The sequence below is a fragment of the Caretta caretta genome, chromosome 12 (genome assembly GCF_965140235.1).
Source record: "Caretta caretta isolate rCarCar2 chromosome 12, rCarCar1.hap1, whole genome shotgun sequence".
Taxonomy (NCBI): domain Eukaryota; kingdom Metazoa; phylum Chordata; order Testudines; family Cheloniidae; genus Caretta; species Caretta caretta.
In genome coordinates, this window is record NC_134217.1 from 37,194,898 (window position 1) to 37,215,412 (window position 20,515).

Here is a 20,515-nt window from a genome sequence, read left to right on the forward strand (position 1 = left end):
GGCGGGGAGCGCGAGGGCGTCGCGTGCGGAGGACGGAGGCGGGAGCTGGCCTCTCAGGGGCCGCCCGGAGGAGCCTCACGCGGCCCGGCGGGGCAGCCCCAGCGTCTCCGCCGCCTATGGTGCCCCCCGCCGCGCCGTGAGGCGAGGCGAGGCGGGCGGAGCTGGGGGCCGGCCCCCGCGACGGAGCAGGGCGCCCCAGGATGAAGCTGACCACCCAGGCCTACTGCAAGATGGTGCTGCACGGAGCCAAGTACCCGCACTGCGCCGTCAACGGGCTGCTGGTGGCCGAGAAGCAGCCGCCCCCGCCCCGCAAGGACCAGCAGCCCCACGGGCAGCCGCAGCCCCACACCCTCTTCGTGGACTGCGTCCCCCTCTTCCACGGCACCCTGGCCCTGGCCCCCATGCTGGAGGTGGCGCTGACGCTGGTAAGGCGCGAGAGTAGCACTGGGCCCATCGTCAGCGCCCTCACGGCTCCCCTAGAGCGCTAGGCAGGTGGGGAAACGCCCCCCTCCGCCCCCCGAGGTCGCGCGTCAGATCAGTGGACGGGCTAGGGATAGAGCCCAGACGCGGAAAGACCCCCTCAGACAAAGCTGAAAGGGGGAAGACTCGCACGTGCGCCCGCACAGGCAGACGCAACTGTACTGCAGAGACCCACGGAATGGCCCCAAAACAAAAAGGGTCCTGAGTGGCATGTAATGGCCGAGAGGGAGATGCAGACTCTGCCTCGCAGAAGAGCTTGTAGACTGAGCCCTGGAAAAGCAAGGGTTCATGCAAACAGATGCTCTACACTGTCTGCACTACCGTTTTTCGCTGGTGAAAACTGCCCCAGCTGAAAAGTACAGCTCCTGTTTTGCTAGTGTAGACTTAGTGATCCTCTCTGTAAGAGGAAGTTGACGGGTATAGCGGCATAATTATATCCACATAATTCCCCAAGTGGACACACTGACTCCTGTTTACCCCTTCCAAAGTGATATAAACTAAACTGAAAAAGGCACTCTTATACTGAAATAAGAATTCCCACACAGCAGGTTATACAAATATAACTAGATTGGTTTAAATTCACAGCTTTGCTTTTACAGGTCTAACTTTCTTATGTAGCCAAGGTCTGCCTCCGAGACTAGAAAAAAACCTAGGCTTTTTAAAATGGTGTTAGCTAACGTGACTTGAAACACCACTTAGCATCAAATGTAACACCTTTTAAATCGTGTTACCTAGTCATGTTGTAAACAGGCGTTAAACTTTGCTTACATGCTACAAATGGTATTTTAAGTCAAGGTGGGTAATTCTTAGGGAGACAAGGTGGGTGAGGTAATATCTTTTATTGGACCAAGTTCTGTTGGTGAGAGACAAGCTTTCAAGTTTACACAGTGCTCTTCTTCAGGTCTGGGAACTGTACTCGGAGAGTATGTCTACACAGCAAAGAAAAACCTCTGGTGCTCCAGCCTGAGCCTGGAAGTCTACACAGCAATGAAACAACACCACAGCCTGAGTCGGCTGGCATGGGCTAGCTGCAGGTTTTTCTTTATTGTGTAAACATACCCAAAGTGTCACAACTAAATACAAGGTGAAATAAATAAATACTACGTAAGTAGTTAACACACATTGCAAGGGAACATTCAAGGTGACATGGCCAATGCTATGGGGAGGGGTTAGTGGGTTATAGACTGTTTGTAATAAACCATAAATCCAATGTCTCTATTCAGTCCATGGTTCTTAGTGTCAAGAAAAGTTATGAATTTAAGTCCCCAGGCTTGTCCTTTGAAGATGATGTGTAGATTTCCTTTGAGAATGAGAGGTCAGATATAGAGTGATAGTTTTGTGAAATGGTGATGTGGTGTTTTTGTCTTTTATCATTTTTCTGTGTGAGTTCATTTGAGAATGTATTGATTGTCTCATTTCACCCACATAGTTGTTATTGAAGCATTTAGTGCACTGGATGAGGTACACCACATGTTGTGATAGGCATGTGTGAGACCCATGGATCTTGAAAGATGTATTGTGGGTGGGTGTTGATCATTGTACTAGTGAGGATATGTCTGCAGGTTTTGCATCTGTTGTTCTGGCAGGGTCCAGTGCTGCTTTGAGTTGGTGTGTCCTGGTCAGTGGGGAGATTGCTTCTGATGATGACACACAGCTCATAGGAATTGCCAGACTGGATCAGACCCAAGGTCCATCTAGTCCAGTGTCCTGTCTCACAGTGGCCAGTACCAGATGCTACAGAGGAAGGAATGGGAACCTCACAGTAGGCATGTTTGGGATAATTTGCTCCCATATTATGTGTTATCCTGGTCTCTAACAGAAATTGGCTTCAACCCTGAAGCACAAGTTTTAATATTCCTTCCCAGATCTATTCTTGTGAATTATAAATTCAGCTATTCTAGATATCCATATAAATATCCAATCCCTTTTTGAAGCCTTTTAAATTCTTGACTTCAATGACTCCCAATTTAATCATGTTACCTTAAAAAAGCATTTCTTTCTAAAAATGCACCAGTTTTTCTTAGTCAAGACAGAAATACATGTTTACATATAGTCTGACGTGGGTAGAGCACAGGATTTGGACAGGAGATGAGGGTCCTCTCTCTACATCTGCCATGGATTTGCTGTGATACGCTGGGTAACTCAAAACTTTTCTACATTAAGGAAAGTTCCACTGGTATAACGCTATTGGTGTAGTTATGCCAAAGCAAACCCCTAATGTATATATGGTGCACCAGTGCAAAATAGGGATTATACCACAGCAGTGCACTGTGATTTAATCCAGTAACATGCCAATATAGTCACATTTGTGTGAATTTCTTTATGTAGACAGGACCTGGTTTAACCCTTCTTCAGATGGGTGAACTTTAAATTCATTTGTGTTTTTAAAGGGTCCTGAGCTCCTTGGATGAAAGATGCTATTGAAGTACAGTATAAAATGTTATACTGTATTTTTTAAGATGTGTGGTGTTTATAATGTCTTTAACTCAAGATTGGATGTCTTTTTAAAACATATGATTTCGCTCAAGCACAAGTTCTGGGCTTGATCTTGGGAATTACTGAGTGAAATTCTCTGGCCTGTGTTATGTAGGAGGTTAGCCTTCAGGTCTGTGAATAACGTGGCTGCAAGCAGACTGACACCCACCATGACTAGCTTTAAGGAACTTTTGCTCAGGCATCATCAGTCTAAAACAAGCTGAAATTGTGACTTTCAAGATTGCCTGCTACTTTGATGTGAGTGTCCCACATTATATTGTTTGTGTTGCACTGGAATATACTGAGCTAAAATTTTAGGACTGATGTATACGTGGGGCTTTCATTATATTAAATGCGTACCTCTTGAAGTTATATTAGTCATCGTAAAATATAAATGAAGTATTAATGTTGATAAGCAAAAGATGTGACAATGCTTAAGAAACAAAATAAGGCTCAGCTTTCAAACATGGGTGCCCAGACGTGGATTTTAAGATACCTAAATACACAGATTTTGGCCCAGTCCTGCAAGCTGATACATAAGGGCAGGTCCTTGTCTCTGTGTAGAAGCTGACTGACTTCAGTGTGGTTCCATGTGGGTATAAGGGTCCTCTCACTCAGAGCTCCATGATTGAGGCCTTAGATGCTTAGCTGCAAGCCGCCAAATTTGAAAGCTGAGCCTGTGGTAAGAGATGATGTCTCTTAGTTTTTAAAATGACTGGACACAGTCGTAGAATGTCTAGTTACTGGAGCCTGAAACAGCAAAATTTAGACAAAATGAAGGGCAGTAGCCTTTTGAGAAACACCAGCTCTGTCTAGACGAGCTGAACTAGGTGACAGTTTGTATATTTATTCATTTCCAGTGATTAATTGGTTTAAGGTATAGGTAAGTACTCAATTCATACAGATTGCGATATAGACGTAGCCTGATGTACTTATATGTACAGCTCTGCAGTGGCACCGATAAAAGTGCATCGCTGCAGCTCATGGGGTGAAGATTCTCTATGCTCTGGTGAAGAGCTCTCCCATCAGTTGCGAGTGACAAAAGCTATGTTGGTGGGAGAAGCTCTGCTCCAGCCCCAGCTCCACTCCTAGCCCTAGTCGCAGCTCTGATTCTGGCCCCAGCACCTGGGGGAGTACAGACAGATTACGTTACAAGTAATGGAGGTGGGGTGCAATATAACAAATTTGGGGACCACTGCCTTAGAGTGTGTAAATCTCCCAAGTGCAGTGGAGCGTTTCAGTGTTTGGCCTGTATCAGAAGCATTGTTTTTCCGGAGTTAAAATTCTAAACTGTTAGGAAGGGGGCCTTGTTTCCTTAGATCCTGATCCTACAATGTGTGGCATGCAGAGGGACTGCTGCAGTCCCATGGAACACAGCTGACTCCAGTCGGGGTCCTATGTGGGCAAGTAGCTTCCAAGATTTTTTAAAAACACAAAACACCAAGAGCTTCACAGATTAAAGCCCCAAACCTGCAAACATGCTTGGAGACTGCTGTGCTAGACGTTGTGGTGTTTATATTTTTTATTTTGAGATCTGGGAAAAATTGGGACACAGCACAATTACAGAATGATTCAACTATGTAAAAAGGTACCCTGGACATGGAAGAATTTTTTTTAAATCCAAATTGGGACCCTGATCCTTAATGGGTCCACATGTGAAGCTCATTACAAGATCTGGGTCTTAATCTTTTCTTCTGTTTCTTACACAGCTAAAGAATTGAAATATTAGTACATTATGTAATTTAAGAAACCTTAAAATCCTCAATTTATTGCCTTTTCACTACTTCTTATTTGTATTTGGACATTGATTTTAAAAGTAAAGTCATAAAATCCCTGTCTTTCCCACAATTAATCAATTTTTGCAAGCCCTAATTATAAAGTTCATGAAGATGGGTTGCAAATTACAATACTTGTCAATTTTTAAAAACTTATCAAGAGCCCAGAGTGTGTCTCTCTCTCTCTATTTGTACAAAGGCTAAGTATTTATGTAACAGCTCATAGTAACTGGATTGTTGTGGCTTTTAAAATGGAGGCTGTTTTGCATGTAATGTAACAATATGAATACAAGGAAAATTCTGAGTTAAGGAGCCATCTTAAGTGAACAAGTCAATAAAATTCATGCAGTTAAAGTTGATGTCCTTTTCCAGAAACTCCTAGATATCCAAAGCGTCTTGCAGCATTGGTTGAATTGAATGAGGGGATGTATTATTTTTTTTTTTTCCCCTTCAGGGCCTATTACTATAAACTCTTCCTTGGGTGAGTAATCATTACCCTGGAGGTGAATGGACTGCTTATGTGAATGAGGATTTTTAGGATCAGACACTTAATGAACAAAAACTCCCATTGATTTCTGAGTTATGCATGAGCATCAAATTGAGTTAATATTTTCCAAATCTAATCCTTAGTTTAGAGGGTACATTTTCAGTGCCAGCCGTGTCCATTTTAAAAAAGTTCTAAAAATGATTATTAAAGTAATATGAAAAAAAAATCCTATTGATATCAAATGACCCCTGAAATGATGTCATAGCTCAGTGTCAAAGTTCACATGGGGAAAGGAACATGTACCAAGCCAGCAGCTTCTGTGGGCACAACAGCTTTAATGGAAACATTCATAGTGTTTACCAGGCTTTTTCAGCAAAAGGATTGAAAGGAATAAATTTGCACGATTCTTAATTTGCACATTTGTTCTCAATTTGAAATGAAGTCCTTTTTAAAAAGCAAGTTATGAAAAGTTTCAGGTACTGCCTTTGGCTCCCCCAGCCGGTCGTTGTAGTTTTACAACCACACTTAAAAAACTCTCTTTCCTGATGTAGTGCAGTTGCTGTCCACTGCCTGGTTATACATGAGCAACAGTGACATTGCCTGTATACTCAGGCCTTATCTATACTTGCAAATCTTTCAAAATCCTCCCTGGTTGCATCAGTGTGGATGCAGCTCCACTTCTGGTAGCAGTGATTGAAGCTCTGGGGGGAGAGCCTCTGCTAGAGTAAGCTGACTTCAGTGGAGTTGTGACAGTTTACACAAGCTGAGGATCTGCCCCTTGGGTATACTGGCCACTGGCATTTTTACCTTTGTAAAGCACTTTGACATCCACAGGTGAAAAGCACTATATAAGAGCTGGGTATTGTTATTTTTATCGCTTGTCTCACTTTGACCTGCTCTGATCAGGGTTAGATGACAGGAATAGAAACATCAGTGGCCAGTTGATGCTGGGGTTACCATTGGTGGTATTGCTACAATGTGAAATGTAAGGAAAAGTGCTAGTGTAAATCTAGTGAAATTGCTGTTAAATTCAAAAAGTTAACAATCTTTGTTTACAGAAAAAGTTTTTTCACTGAATGAAAAGGAAACTGTCAACTTAAAAGTTACACTTGTTTGAAATTGACATTTTTACTGTGTATGCTACTGAAAACAGACAAACGTAATTTTTAAATTGACAGTTTTCCTTTTTAAAGTAAATTTGTGTCAGGGTTGTTGGCATTAGTGCCAGGGTTTCAGCCCACTAGCAATTAAAACTGAAATCATAAACCCTTGAAATGGGGTTTATAATTGCTCCAGTTAAGGGCCAACTGCTGTTTCAATGCCAGAAGATGACATTTTAATAAAACATATAAATCCGTGTCATCCCCTGTGGATGAGGGATTATTCACATGGCTTTCTTCTGCTTAGACAGTTAAATACTGTAATTATTGTACTAAATATGAAATTGTTCTGATTTACAGGATACCAAAGTTCAACATCAAATACATTTTGGAATCCATTTTAATCAGTCTGTTTGGGTTTTTTAAAATGCATAGTACCTGGGGAGGGAAGCACTAGCTGTTTTCTCCACCTTCCAAATTTCTGGATTATCCTGGCCTGATACTCTTAATTATGAGCAACAGGAATGGTAGATGTGTATTTTCAAAACAACGGATAATGGACTAAATTCAGACCATATCCATTGTTTTCCAGATTTTTTTTCCTGCTTTACACCAGGTCTGAATTTGTCCTTTCATTCAAAAAACTATATAAGCTTTCATAGTTTTTTTTTTTTTGTTAAAGTATTTGCATATGTGAAGTCTTATTCATAGAACAAGGGACCCTTATGATCATCTAGTCCAGTGACTCTCAACCTTTCCAGACTACTGTGCCCCTTTCAGTAGTCTGATTTGTCTTGCATACGCCTAAGCTCCACCTCACTTAAAAACAACTTGCTTACAAAATCAGACATAAAAATACAAAAGTGTCACAGCACACTAGTACTGAAAAATTGCTTCCTTTCTCATTTTACCATATAATTATAAAATAAATCAATTGGAATATAAATATTGTGATTACATTTCAGTGTATAATATATAGAACAGTATAAACAAGTCACTGTATGAAATTTTAATTTGTACTGACTTCACTAGTGCTTTTTCTGTAGCCTGTTGTAAGACTAGGCAAATATCTAGATGAGTTGATGTACCCCCGGAACACCTCTGCGTACCCCTAGGGATACATGTACCCCTAGTTGAGAACCACGGATCTAGTCTGACCTCCGGTATAACACAGGCCATAGAATTTAACCCAGTAATTCCTGCATCAAGCTTATGCTGTAACGCAGCTGCAAAACACATTTTTAGAAAGGCATTCTATCTTGATTTAAAGACTAAGCAATGGAAAATCCACCCAACATCCCTTGGTAAATTGTTCTAATGTTTAATTACCCTCACAGGTAAACTATTAAGAAAAAATAATCTTGTGTTAATGCAGATCCCCCTAGAAACTGATGTGATTTGGAAGAATGAGACAATGGTCAGAATTTTTTGTCATATCTTTCAGTTCTTAAATTTAAGGCATCAGTTGCTTTTTAAAGAAAACATTATATAATACAAAAATGTATACATTTTAACACTATGTGAACTTCTACTATTTTGAGCAAAATGGATGCAACTGTCTTGTGAAATGGGGTATAGTCTCGCATCCTGTACGTTGCTCTACTTCCCGTTGCCAACTAAACACTAACAGAAAATAGCTAGTAAGACCTAAAATGTTATGCCAGTGGTTACTCAAGCACTCCAGAACATATGCTGTTCTTTGAATTTCAGGCTGTACATCACAATTCAAATATCTTCTTGTTCAACTTAATTTCATTAATGTTTTATATATCTTTTCCCTAATACTTGTGTTTCTTCCTGTGTTGTGGTTAAGTATATTAGCATTTGGTTAACTTCGTTAGCAATTGGCTAAAATGTTATAAGGTTTCAATTGCCATCTTAGCCTCAGGAAAGATAAATACTTTTTGGTAGTTTAGTGTGATTTTCTGGACTCACAATTGTTTTGTTTACTCTTTCAGATTGATTCGTGGTGCAAAGAGAATAGTTACGTGATAGCTGGATATTATCAGGCTAACGAGCGTGTGAAAGATGCCAGGTGTGTCGACGCAATATCTCCTCCTGTTTACTCTCTCTTGCTGCACTTTGTATTATGCCAACAAAAATAATTGCACGTATAATCTGTGAATGTTTTTAACTTTGACAACTGTCATGTGGTTTCACCTTGTTTCCTTAATACTGTTAGATATCTGTGAAATGTCTTTTGTGTAGTCTCCCAGAATTACTCCTATATTACAGATGTTATAGAATTGCTGGATGTTTCAGTGCTTGCGAATCAATTTAACTGGCAGATATCAGGGAAATCTCTAGAATTCACAGATCTATTCATGAATCTATAGATTTTTTGGGAACTCGTTTTGAAATGATTTAATCTCTATCAGAGTATTTAATTGCCTTTAATTTTTTATGAAGCTCTTTGCTACCTAGTCATGGAATTATCTTGCAATGGTACACCATGTAAGTAGAGCACAGACGTGATTTCTTACTCATCACTTTCCCCAAGATTACTCTTTAATAACAAGTTGTAAAATTTTCAAAACCATCAGTTATTTAGGAGTCCGAATTCCATTGAAAGTCTGTGGGACTTAATGCACTTCTGAAAATGGAACTATTTAGGCTTCTAATTCACTCATGCTGTTTTTGTAAATTTTACCCAACATGCCCTCACTGTAAATTAATTATAGAATTTTAACGGTCATGTGTTAATTCTTTTTTAAAAGTAAAGTCCACTGTAAATATTTTACAACTAAGACCCACATAGAGCTTATCTAGACCCAGGAAATTTGCGTCAGTATAACTATACTGATATGTAGTCATAGTGGTGGAAGCGCCTAATGTTGTAGACACACTTTGCCAGTACCAGAGGTGACTTAAATTGTGTGATTTGTAACTTGTACATTAGTGCAATACATCTACACATTGGGGGTTTGTGTTGGTCTAGCTATACTGATGCAAAAATGAAAACCACTAGACTGCAAATTTTATTTGCAGTCCTGTCAGAAACACTATGCTTTTTGAGATACGGTAGTGACACAGTGGATTTGTTGTCCGCTTTGTGTGTCATTGCTGTAGATTAATACCAAGTTACTTAGGCTCTTTAGTTCAGCAAATAGTATTCTGGGGAAAAGCTTTAAAATCACACTCAAATGCATCTGAAATGTATGCCTTATCTTAAAACTGAGTAAGTCTATATTTTCCATCTCATTAATTCAGCTCATTAAATAACCAATAAAAGCCATCCTAAGGGACAATATTTTAAGTTTACACATGTATATTGAATATTTTTTTCTTCCCATGTTTAAATCATTAAGCTTATCCAGTATTAAGACTAATTTGAGGACATAAATGCTTTCATTTTAAATCAATATTAACATCTTGTTCTCAGTAAAACATTTTAATTTATTCAAGCCATTTTGTTGGAGCAAAATTTCTTCTGGTCTTGAGGGATATCTCCAAATAAAAATTCTCATGTCTCAGAAGCTGTCAGAGGAGTTCAGAGGGTTTCCCATTTGATCAGTAATGATTTAGGTGCAAGCAGATTTTCTTTGGAATCTACTAATTATAACAAAATGGAGTGGGGGGGATTTACTTTCACAATACTTTAATACTATGTATGCTTCAGCATATGGCTTGCTAGAGACGCTATGAATTTTTGGAGATGTTGCTGTTGACTTTCACATTTCCATAAGACCAGCCGGAAATATAAGATAAGGCATTTAAGGAACTCCTCAGCAGAGACTCTCTCTGTATATGTACAACGACTTGATCAGTGCCTCCAGACACCACCGTAATATTTATAGATAAGGGGTTAAGTCCTTCTTACACAAATGTGCCTCTGCCTTTTAGAGTTTGTAAACTCACAATGAAGACTGAATCTACTGAAAAATACCATACTTCATATATCAGTTTGTCTATATACACTTTCTTTTTATATATATATTACTATAGTCTGTGGAGGATTTTCAGGTGGTCTGCAGAACTGCTTTTCTCAGGTGGTGATGCATCTGTCACTTTTTAAGTTGTGATGCATTCGTCTGATAAGAGCACAGTCTGGGACATTTTAAGACTTCCATAGGTATTTTGGACCAACTAAACTGAAACGCGCACACACCTGTCTGCACGCAGCACAGCTTTATTTTGGGTAAATTCAGCTGCGATCAGATTTTCTCCACTAAAGGCTAAAGGAGTGGCAAATACAAGACGACAGAACTCAATTCCAAAGTGACCTGAAGGGAGAAAAGCAGCAATTGCTGTAGGCAATGAGGAGAGATCTGGGTCTATTCAATGTAACTCTCTAAATGCAGGCAGAAGAAATAAATAGCAAATCTACAAAACAGTTAAATTCCTCCACGGCCTAAATAGCCACAATTATCCCATTAAAGTGAACTTTTCATCTGAATACTATTTTAATACTACTTGTTCCATGTAGCTATGCACTCGGGTTCCTGCAGAGAAATTGTGCATTGGGAATATTAGGAATGAAGGGAAGCTAGTATGCAGGAGGATCTGTAGCAGAAGTTTCACACATAAAGGAAGTTTTAAGGATCACGGCCCTGGACTTATCATTTAGAGCAAAGTAAATCCATTAAAGATTTCTAAGTTATGTGCTCCTCTTAGGTTTCTAGATCTTCCAGGGGAATGTGTTTTACATGCACTTGGGTAATTTGAAGGAATATTACGCACTTATTCACTTTAAATTTATGAATTTGCTTGCCAAGATACCCTTGCACCATACAGTGACTGTACCTTTTACTACCTTGTTAAAGAAATATCAGTACATTTGCTTACTAGTGGAACTGGGTATTGAATGAGTTTTAGATGTAGATTAGTGAGCAAATTTAGAAATCTCCTTTTCCAAGTTCCTGGAAATGGAGCAAAAGATAACTATGATATTGATCTGGTGGGAAGGTTTGGAGGCTGCAAACTATTGGATCCACACCAAGTCTGAGTAAGCATTTACTGCAGAAAAATTATAGAATCATGGAAATGTAGGTCTGGAAAGGACCTCAGGAAATCAAGTCCAGCCCTCTGTTCTGAGGCAGGACCAAGTAAACCTAGACCATTCCTGACAGGTGTTTGTCTAACTTGTTCTTAAAAACCTCCAGTGATGGGGATTCCACAGTTTCCCTTGGAAGCCTATTCCAGAGCTTGCCTACCCTTATCATTAGAAAGTTTTTCCTTATTAATTTAAATCTTTCTTGGTGCAGATTAAGCCCATTATTTCTTGTTGTACCTTTAGTGGAAATAGAAAACAATTGATCCCTGTCTTCTTTATAACAGCCCTTCACATATTTGAAGGGTTATTATATCATCAGGTCTACCTCAGTCTTCGCCCCCGCCCCCCAGGTCTAAACGTGCCCAGCTTTTTTAATCTTTCCGCATAGGTCAGGTTTTCTAAAGCTTTTATCACTTTTGTTGCTCTCCTCTGGACATTCTCTAGTTTGTCCACTTCTTTCCTAAAGTGTGGCAATCAGAATTGGAAACAGTGCTCCAACTGAGGCCTCCGGTGCCGAATAGTGTGTGGCAGTTACTTCCCTTGTCTTACATAGGACAGTCCAGTTAATGCATCCCAGAATATTAGTCTTTTTCACAATTACATTTCAGTGTTGACTCATATTCAATTTGTGATCCACTATAACCCAGATCCTTTTCAGCAATATTACCATCTAGACAGTTATTCCCCATTTTGCAGTTGTGTATTTGATTTTTCCTACCTAAGTGAAATACTCTGCACTTATCTTTATTAAATTGAATCTTGTTGAATTCAGACCAATTCTTCAATTTATCAAGGTCATTTTGAATTCTAATTCTGTCCTCCAAAGTGCTTGAAATCCCTCCAACCTTGGTGTCATCAGCAAACATTATAAGCATATTCTCTCCTCCAGTATCCAAGTCATTAATGAAATATTAAATAGTACCAGATCCAGGATTGAACCCATGTGGGACTCTGCTAGATACACCCTACCCATTTGACAGCGAACCATTGATAACTACTTTTTGAGTATAGTCTTTCAACCAGTTGTGCCACCCACCTTATAATAATTTTGTTTAGACCACGTTTTCCTCGTTTGCTTATGAGAATGTTATATGTGACTGTAGCAAAAGCCTTACTAAAACCAATATATATCATGTCTACTGCTGGAACGCAGCTAAGATATAGATCATGTGCTAAAGGGAGATGATTCAGTGTTTTCTTACCCTTCTGATTTAGATCAAGTGTAGTATCAGTTTAATATCTTGTTCGTGTTTGCAACTACACTGTTTTTTCTCATGTCTCTTCTCAGCTCTTATTTCCTACTGGCTTCAGCTGAAATATATAGTACAATTAACTTGACCTTCTTCTGTAGTCCAAACCAGGTCGCTGAAAAGGTAGCCTCCAGGATTGCAGAGGGCTTTAATGACCCGGCACTCATAATGGTATATAATTTCATTTATCTCTCTTCTGATTATAATCACAATATTGGAATGAGCGTTTAAATCCCATTTCTTGGCTCTGTTAATAAAGTAATGGTAATGACTAACTTGCTGAGCCCTCAGAGTGCCATGGGGAGTCCCTTGCAGGGCATTCAAGCAACCTCTTTTGCCCAGCAGAGCAGTTACTGTGCTCTAAAGAGAGCCTGCTTTTGGCCCTCCTTGGTCATGGAGAGAGTTGCTGCATTCTGTGTATGTGGTGGGAGAGTAAAGGTGTATTCTTCCAAAACCTTTCATGACGTAATGGCTTACCTTCTCAATGGGGCAAAAGCAATGGTGGGCTACGGTGGAATGTTGGTGGTTTAAAAGAAACCACTTTAGACCATTTAAAAATGGGCACTTCAGAAGCAGCAACAAGATGAAACACTGAATGGATTAATGGAGGTGAATGGAAGATGCTATTATGTTCAAAACCACACTGTCATTTTTATATTATCTCTTTATTTGGGATCTTGAAAGAAAGAACATGATTTGTTTCTGTTGCATGTCAGGTGGATAACACTAAATTTACGATGGAGTGCATAGAACCTGCCATTCATGTGTATGAGCATCATGAAAACAAATGGAGATGCAAAGACCCACATTTGTAAGTAATATGTTTATATCTAAGTTGTGATAAAGAGATGTTCCTTTGTGTAAATAGCTATAAAGAGCAAAATTATCTTATTACACTCGAACAACATAATATAGAATGACCTTGTAAGTAGAAAACAGGCAATAGTTGACCATGCTTTGAAAGGTTTCTGATTTTCATAATGTTGAGAGATAACATCTAGCTTATAAAAAACAAAAACTGTCAGTATTCTGCCTCCATAGCTGTAGCCACATTGCATAGTGCTATGGCTTATGTTTTAATTGAAAGAGCTGGTGGAGATCATTTTCCTTGAAAACTATTAATTCCTAGTTATTTTACATTCTAGTGATTATTGTGAAGACTGGTCTGAAGCCCAGAGGATTGCCGCATCTCTCTTGGACAGCAAATCCTACGAAACCCTTGTGGATTTCGACAATCACCTAGATGACATCCGGAATGACTGGACAAACCCAGAGATCAACAAAGCTGTCCTGCACTTATGTTAGGGAGGCTTCCACTGACTGATTTATGGCCATTTCCACTATGCTGAAGATACTTCAAAAAAAATATTTTTGAATGTAAATAGAGTTATCTTCAGTACATTCTGGGGAACGCCAACAGCAGATTAAAAAAGAGTGGCATGTCACTTGGAAAAGGTAACGTGCCCATAAGCAGTCAAATCTTTTTAATGAGAATCCTTAGAAGAAATACAAACTGTCAGTTATAGGCATCCTTGTGGATTACGTCCCAATTGTAGTGATTGTTGCTATAACCTTTTAAAACCAGAACTACTTCTGCTTGTCCAAATTGTTCATATTAAAAAGTTTTGACTAACCTTTTATAATCTTTAGAGAGAGTAATTTTTAAAGATTTATGAACTATCTTTCAAAAATGAATCTTGTCCTTAGATGAGATGTTTAAACTCTTTAAGTCACAAATGTGTAAACAAAATCCAGTGGTAACTGGTCTTTTGACCTGGTTCTTAACTGGCATTATATTGATGCAGTAGAATAATGGTAACTGCTAAAGATTATACTCTGTGCACATATTGCATTTGTTCTGCAGCAGTTTAGCATATCATAGCTACAGAATAACATGTACTGAAAGCAATATTCCAAATGCTGCAGAGATTCCCAACCACGCTGGGACTACCAACCACAATTGTTACCTAAGACCTAGTTACGACCAAGGTCAAAACAAATCTTAACTTTATGATTTGTGAAAAGGATGTAGAGCACATTAATGGTTTTGAATCAACTACAAGGCTCTGTAGGAGTTGAGAAAACAAAGACGAGAAGAGTAAAATGCCATCTTGATTATATGCAATCTTTCTATCTGGATTTTAAACAGATACTCTTAATTCTGAGCTGATTCACACACTGTCCATTCAAATAGGGCTGAAATGTACCTATCTGTGAATTAAAGGCAACTGATCTGTCTTTAGCATATGGATCAAAGGAACCTTGAAACACACTACTTATTCTTAAATCTATCTGTTTATCTAATTAATATCTGTTTCTAACAAAAGTTTACCAGTTGATGGGGAAGCTTTATAGCAGAATTTCTTTTGTCATTTTTATATGTATTATTTTGTACCAGGTACACCAAAGGCATTGTACCTTACCTTCTGTCTCTTTCTTTTAATTATGTTACTATAGAACTTGTAACAACTTAACCTGGTGAACCTAATGAACTTGAAAGGATAAATTTTATATCATTCAGCACTTTTTAACAGTAACAACAAATGGAAGAAAAATGCTTTAGCTGACCAACTGCTATTGTAGCTTGTCCCCCACCACCTGAAAATAAACTTGATGACATGGGGAATGTCAGTCAGATACTTTGTGGCATCTTTGATGGGGTTGGGTGAGGAGAGAGGGGGGTAGGGAGGAAAGGAGCGCAAGATAAGTAGACTCAATCACTGGCTGTGTAGTGCAGTTAATGCACTAACTTGTCTTTTACCTTGAAAGACCTGAGTTCAATTGTTAATTAGATCAGAAATGAAGAGAATTTGGTCTCTTGATCATAATAAGTATTTGGTACACACACATGTTGCAGTATAGTTCACTCAAAGTCTTTTCCTAAGTTCCCTACCAAAACAAACCCTTCACAATGAAAATCCAGATGCTGTATTTATCTCCTAATTTTTTGCTTTTTTCTTAAACTTTTGAAACTTGTGCAAAAAGTAAGGGAGATTTTCAAAACCATTCTTGAGTTGACCTCGGTGTGCACCTATTAAAGTCCATGGGTGCTTTACCATTGATATCAATGGGAACAGAATTAAGGCCAAAATCCCACTCTAAAGTAATAGTTATTATGAATGAGGATCACAGAAATTAGTGCTCCCTTTGTTTCACAGTGATGATAAACTAGTTTAGAGAAGGTTGAAGCAGACCTCATTTGGGGAAGTAAAATGCTGACTAGTCATCACTCAACAAGGGAAACTGAAATCTAGTTGACAACCAGCGATACGTATTTCAGGTGCTGCTATACCACAGATCTAAATATCCTAGCTAGTGGAGTGTTCCCAGCATGTCCATGTACAGAAAAAACATTACCAATCATGCACATTGTATAAACAGAGTTTTTCAAGATGTTTGCAGAATATAAGGCAAAGCCTATGATCTGCTGTTCATTCCAGGGACAGATGTTATTATTTGCCCCTTTTTGACCTGAGTGGCTAGTCAAAGTTCATGGTCCTGTGGGTGATCCAGTTGGGAGCAGAATTTGGTGATAGTTGGGTATTTCTTCAATGTAGTTTTGTTTATTTACAAAGAATGTACAAAGTGCTGTGTCTCTGAATGCAGAAGGGATCAAATAACAGGAAACAGCTTCTTTTGCTCGCCAAGAGCAGCCTTTTCACCCTGCACCCCAACTCAAAAAAAAAAAAAAAAAAGTCTCCAGGTTTTTTTCCAGGGTCCAGACACATGCTTTCATCTGCTTTTTCAGTTTGTTCTCAGTTTGTGTGTGTGTGATCTCCTGCCAATGCGCACATGGTGACAATACCCAGTCAAACCATCTGCCCACTTGGTGCTAGTTTCTGAGCAGACTATTAGGCTCTGCTTCAAGGGTGGCCCCTTAACTTGTCTCTTACAACTGCCTTAAATGGGGGACTCATTCAGAGATCAGTTTAGAGGTATAAACTTAACCCATAACAAAGTTTCACTTAGCTGATAACATTATCCTAACAAGCCAATGGGAATTGAACCCGTTACACGAAGAGTCATTAAGCAGCACTGAAGTACAAGCTGGTATTTCTTTGAAGCTACAGGAAATGTATTTCTCATTCTTCCTAACTAGATGTCATATAATCAAGTTTTTGGCCACTTATGGATTCACATGCTCTAATTTGTTCCGTCAGATACTCAGCTCTTATCCAGTTAAGGCTTCCCAAAATGCTAAATGTTTTGTAAAGATCAATTTTTTGTAGTTGTAAAATACATATCTTGCTTTGAGTTAATTTTATCATTGCGGGCTCTAATCTGATAGAAATGATAAATGCTCTTGCTTAGCAGTGTATTGTTAAACAGTGAGACTTTGCTGGAAGGGACAGGAGAGAAGCACCGTATGATACCCTCTGCTCCCACCCTCCTTCTTTTGTTTGCTTGTAGGTTTCTAGTCAGGTCCATTGGACATTTGCCCACGAATAAAGCCAGGGGCTGGTTTTAAACAAAGGGCAGGTGCAGCAGGGCACCAATGAGACTTGCCCTGTCACCTGAACAATTTCCATCCTACCCTTCTCATTTGCATTGAAAGCTGGACAAAAAGCCATGTTATAAAGGCGAACCTTGTACTTGCTTTGATTCGTGTTGGTTACATGCAAAAGGAAGAGTGGAAGCAGGTAATCTCTGTGAGGATGGATCTCTGCCTACATGTTGACCTGACCGCAAATCTAGGTCACTGATCTGTGTGAGCAGCTGTATATTTCTTGGCTTGGGCAGCAACTGGATTAAAGGAATGCAAAGTAATTTCTTTTTTTTAACTTTCAGGGAAGAAAAAGCTGGTGGGAGGGGGAAAGTCTGCATTGCTATGAGAACCCTGATGATTTTTTTACCTCTATTTCAGTGTCACAGCCACCACGCGCCTGGCTGGGAAGACTATTTTCAGAGCATATCCCTCTTTCCTTTAATTAACCCCAATCATCCGTTAGTAAATGCCATGCAGAGGTCTCTTCCCTCCTCCTCCCATTGACAAATGTCTTAAGTTTCTGCTCCTACCACTCTTTTGGCCTTGCCAGCCCAAGTTCCTGTGATCAGAAATCAAATGCTAGCCCTGCCACAGTGTCTGTCTGCCTTAGGGTTCTCCACAATACCCAACGCAGAAAAGCCCTCCTGGTTGTATTGGTATTATTATGAAGCTATTTTCCCTCTATATTAGTGTTTGAAATATTTTGATGAACAGTTCTAACAAATAACGAATGTGTAGAAAACTGGCACAAAAGGAGGGGAAAACCCCAGCTCAATCTGATTTAAAGTGCTGCTTTTGAATAAATATAGGCAATCAGCACCAAAAATGATGGTATTCTGAATGACACTGAATGTAAAGTGGTTGGGCTTTTTTAATGTGCTATTTACCGCTTTGCAGACTCCCGGTTAGTGGCAGGAGCAATAATGGGCACTAATTCAGGAGTCTTTCAGGGTGAAGATGGGAACTTGGCTCACTGCAGCATATGGTTTTGAAGGAAATCCTGCTTTCTTCCCAAGCAGCTGTCCAAGTTGACTTGAGACCAATGAGGCTGGGTGACATGCTAAAGGGCATGCAGCGTACAGCTCCCATGGCTCTGCCCCCTGGTTCTTCTAATCACTAGGCACCATGGCCAAGATTTTCAAAAGTGACTCATTGATTTTAGGTGTCTAGCTTGAGACACTCTTTCAAAAAGGCTTGAGCCTCTGTCCTCTGGAAATCAGACCTCTTGAAAGGTATTTCCAGTTAGACACCAAAAAACGGAGGCACCTAGAATCACTGGACACTTTTGAAAGTCTTGGCTGGCCTGGCAGTGCCAGACTAAGTAGTTCTGTGTGGGCAGGGGCCTCCCTCTGTAGGATCAAAAGGTGCTGGTAATGAGTAGTATGTGTGACTGCAAGTACTGTGGCACACTGGGATGGCTGTGCTCAGTGATGGTTAAAGGAAGGTCAAATATCTGGTAACTCGGCAATGGCGATTGGCCTGCAGGGGATGTTTAATTCTATATAATGTAGTTTGCTGTGCTGTAAATAAAGATGAAGCTTTTTTCCTTTCCTACTACCATGCAATTGAAGTGGGAGGCTGAGCACTTTGTCAGTTTTCTGTTAGCCGAAGCAAACTGGCACATTTTGACCCACATCTCTTCTTCATAATTCCAGACATGAAGGCTGCCTTGTGCCAGCTTTAATCAGGGTACTCTTTGTAACAGCAAATGTTTATATAAGCAGATGCATGATGCACAGTGCTTAAAACGCAGGGCTTGACTTTCAGATATCATGGGGCCCATCAGCATGATAAGAACCTAGATAAATACAGTGGGATGCCAGAGACTGGGTTCTGTTCCCAGATCTGCCACAAACTTGCTGTGAGATCTTGTGCAGATCACTGAGGCTTGGATCCTCAGAGATATTTAGCCACCTAACTCCCATTAATTTCAGTGGGAGATAGGCACCAAAATGCTTTTGAGGATCTGGGCCTTAGAGCCTATTTTCAAAGATGCTGCTCCCCTGCGGCTGCCAGGGGTTTCAGTGGATTTGTGGTTGCTCAGCTCTTCTGAAAACCAGGCTGCCAAATTCCTTCTGTTTTTCCATCTAGACAGAGACAGTGGTGTGTGATGAGGTTTCACTTGCTAGTATTTTATTTGTATGACAGTAATGCAGAGAGGCAGATCCCAGTGAGGCTGGGTGCTGTACTAACCCATACTGAGAGGCAGTCCCTGCCCCAAACAGCTTACACTCTAAATGGAGAAGAGACACAGAGAGAGTGGAAGGAGAAAGAGAGGCATGGGCTGCCTCTATTTGTAAAGTGTTTGAGATCCTCAGCTGGAAGGTGCTATCAATGGAGAAAGAGTCAGTGAAATGTTAAATGCCGGAAGCTTTTAATAGATAGTAACTTAAATCTTATTGGAACTTGGAAAATGTTCTTAAGATGAAATCTGCTTGCCCTGCATTTGTGAGCCGTGCTTCTGCTGTACATGCTAATGTAGCTTCTGGAGAGAAGCCTAATGGGCCTGAGCCACTGACAGTTGTGTGTGGGAATTGTAAAGCACCGGCATCTATTGAACAAAGGAAGCTGTGCCAGTTGCTTCTCCTTGCTCTGCCCACCCTCTGATAACATCTCATAATTCTGGTTTTAGGCCCCCATGCTGCTCTGCCAATGCATCTTAATTCCGTGCTGCAAGATCCCTTGCCATTCTAGCCTCCCCTAAATCAATCATTCCAAAATAGGTAGTGGTTGATCCATGTACATGTATCCACAGGGGCCTTGATTGAGGCCATTGTCTTTATCCCCTTTAGACCGCATTTGAACCCAGCTTGGCTCTCTCATCAGAAAGACTTCTGCACTGACAGTTTTATCCTTGATTTCATTTTTGACTCAGCAAAAGATTACAGATATAAAACCATAGTGAACTGAGACAGAATACCAGCTGTAGTCTGAGACAGAATACCGGCTGTAGTCTGGGGTTTCCTAAAATAGGACTGTGTGAAAGGTGAAATTGTTCCACCTTTCCATGTGGCGGCTGTTCAGCAATTGGCCAAGATGGCCTTTGTCTCTTAGAAATTCTAGTGATGGGCTAGGCATTTTCCCAACCTTGTCAGGCTATGGATGGAGGAGAGGCAACAGCCTGGAGAGTACAATTGCAGAGTAATATAAAGCCATTAGATGATTCCAGGTGGAAGGCACAAGCCATTTCATCTTTAAAACTGGTTTGTGAAAGCTGCAATCATCTGGTGGATAATTGAGCAGAGCATGCCTAGACAAGACCTCTCCAACTGAAATGATTCTTCAGCCCTTTGATTACCAGGGGGACAGGTGTGTGTTAAAGTTCCTTTGGAAACAGAGCAACTGGCTTTAGATTTTTGGAACTGACAGGACATGAAATGTTTAATTGGTGCACTAAAACTCTGATTGTATCTTAGGAATGCCTTGGAAATTTGAAACACACTGTGACAAGGGCCAGAAATATTTTATA

The 20,515-nt window shown here is 40.1% G+C and overlaps 1 protein-coding gene across 2 annotated transcripts; it reads left to right on the forward strand.

Annotated features, from left to right (window-relative positions):
- The first annotated feature begins 6 nt into the window (after nt 1-6).
- EMC8 (ER membrane protein complex subunit 8) lies at nt 7-15,191 on the forward strand. 2 transcript variants are annotated; one of them, XM_048817148.2, is made up of 5 exons: nt 7-425; nt 8,276-8,352; nt 12,599-12,731; nt 13,277-13,371; nt 13,706-15,191. In XM_048817148.2, exons 1-5 carry the CDS (start codon nt 201-203, stop codon nt 13,863-13,865), a joined length of 690 nt encoding a protein of 229 aa, XP_048673105.1. In that variant the 5' UTR covers nt 7-200; the 3' UTR covers nt 13,866-15,191. The 2 variants fall into 2 exon arrangements, with proteins under 2 accessions (XP_048673105.1, XP_048673106.1); XM_048817149.2 differs by having other exon boundaries at nt 12,662-12,731.
- Nucleotides 15,192-20,515: the final 5,324 nt, after the last annotated feature.

Bases quoted from the DNA above. Each gene is read 5' to 3' on its own strand.
- EMC8 (XM_048817148.2), top strand. From the start codon at position 201: ATGAAGCTGACCACCCAGGCCTACTGCAAGATGGTGCTGCACGGAGCC. The intron at 426-8,275 runs GTAAGGCGCGAG...TTACTCTTTCAG, and splicing joins TGGAGGTGGCGCTGACGCTG to ATTGATTCGTGGTGCAAAGA. The intron at 13,372-13,705 runs GTAAGTAATATG...TTTACATTCTAG, and splicing joins AGATGCAAAGACCCACATTT to TGATTATTGTGAAGACTGGT.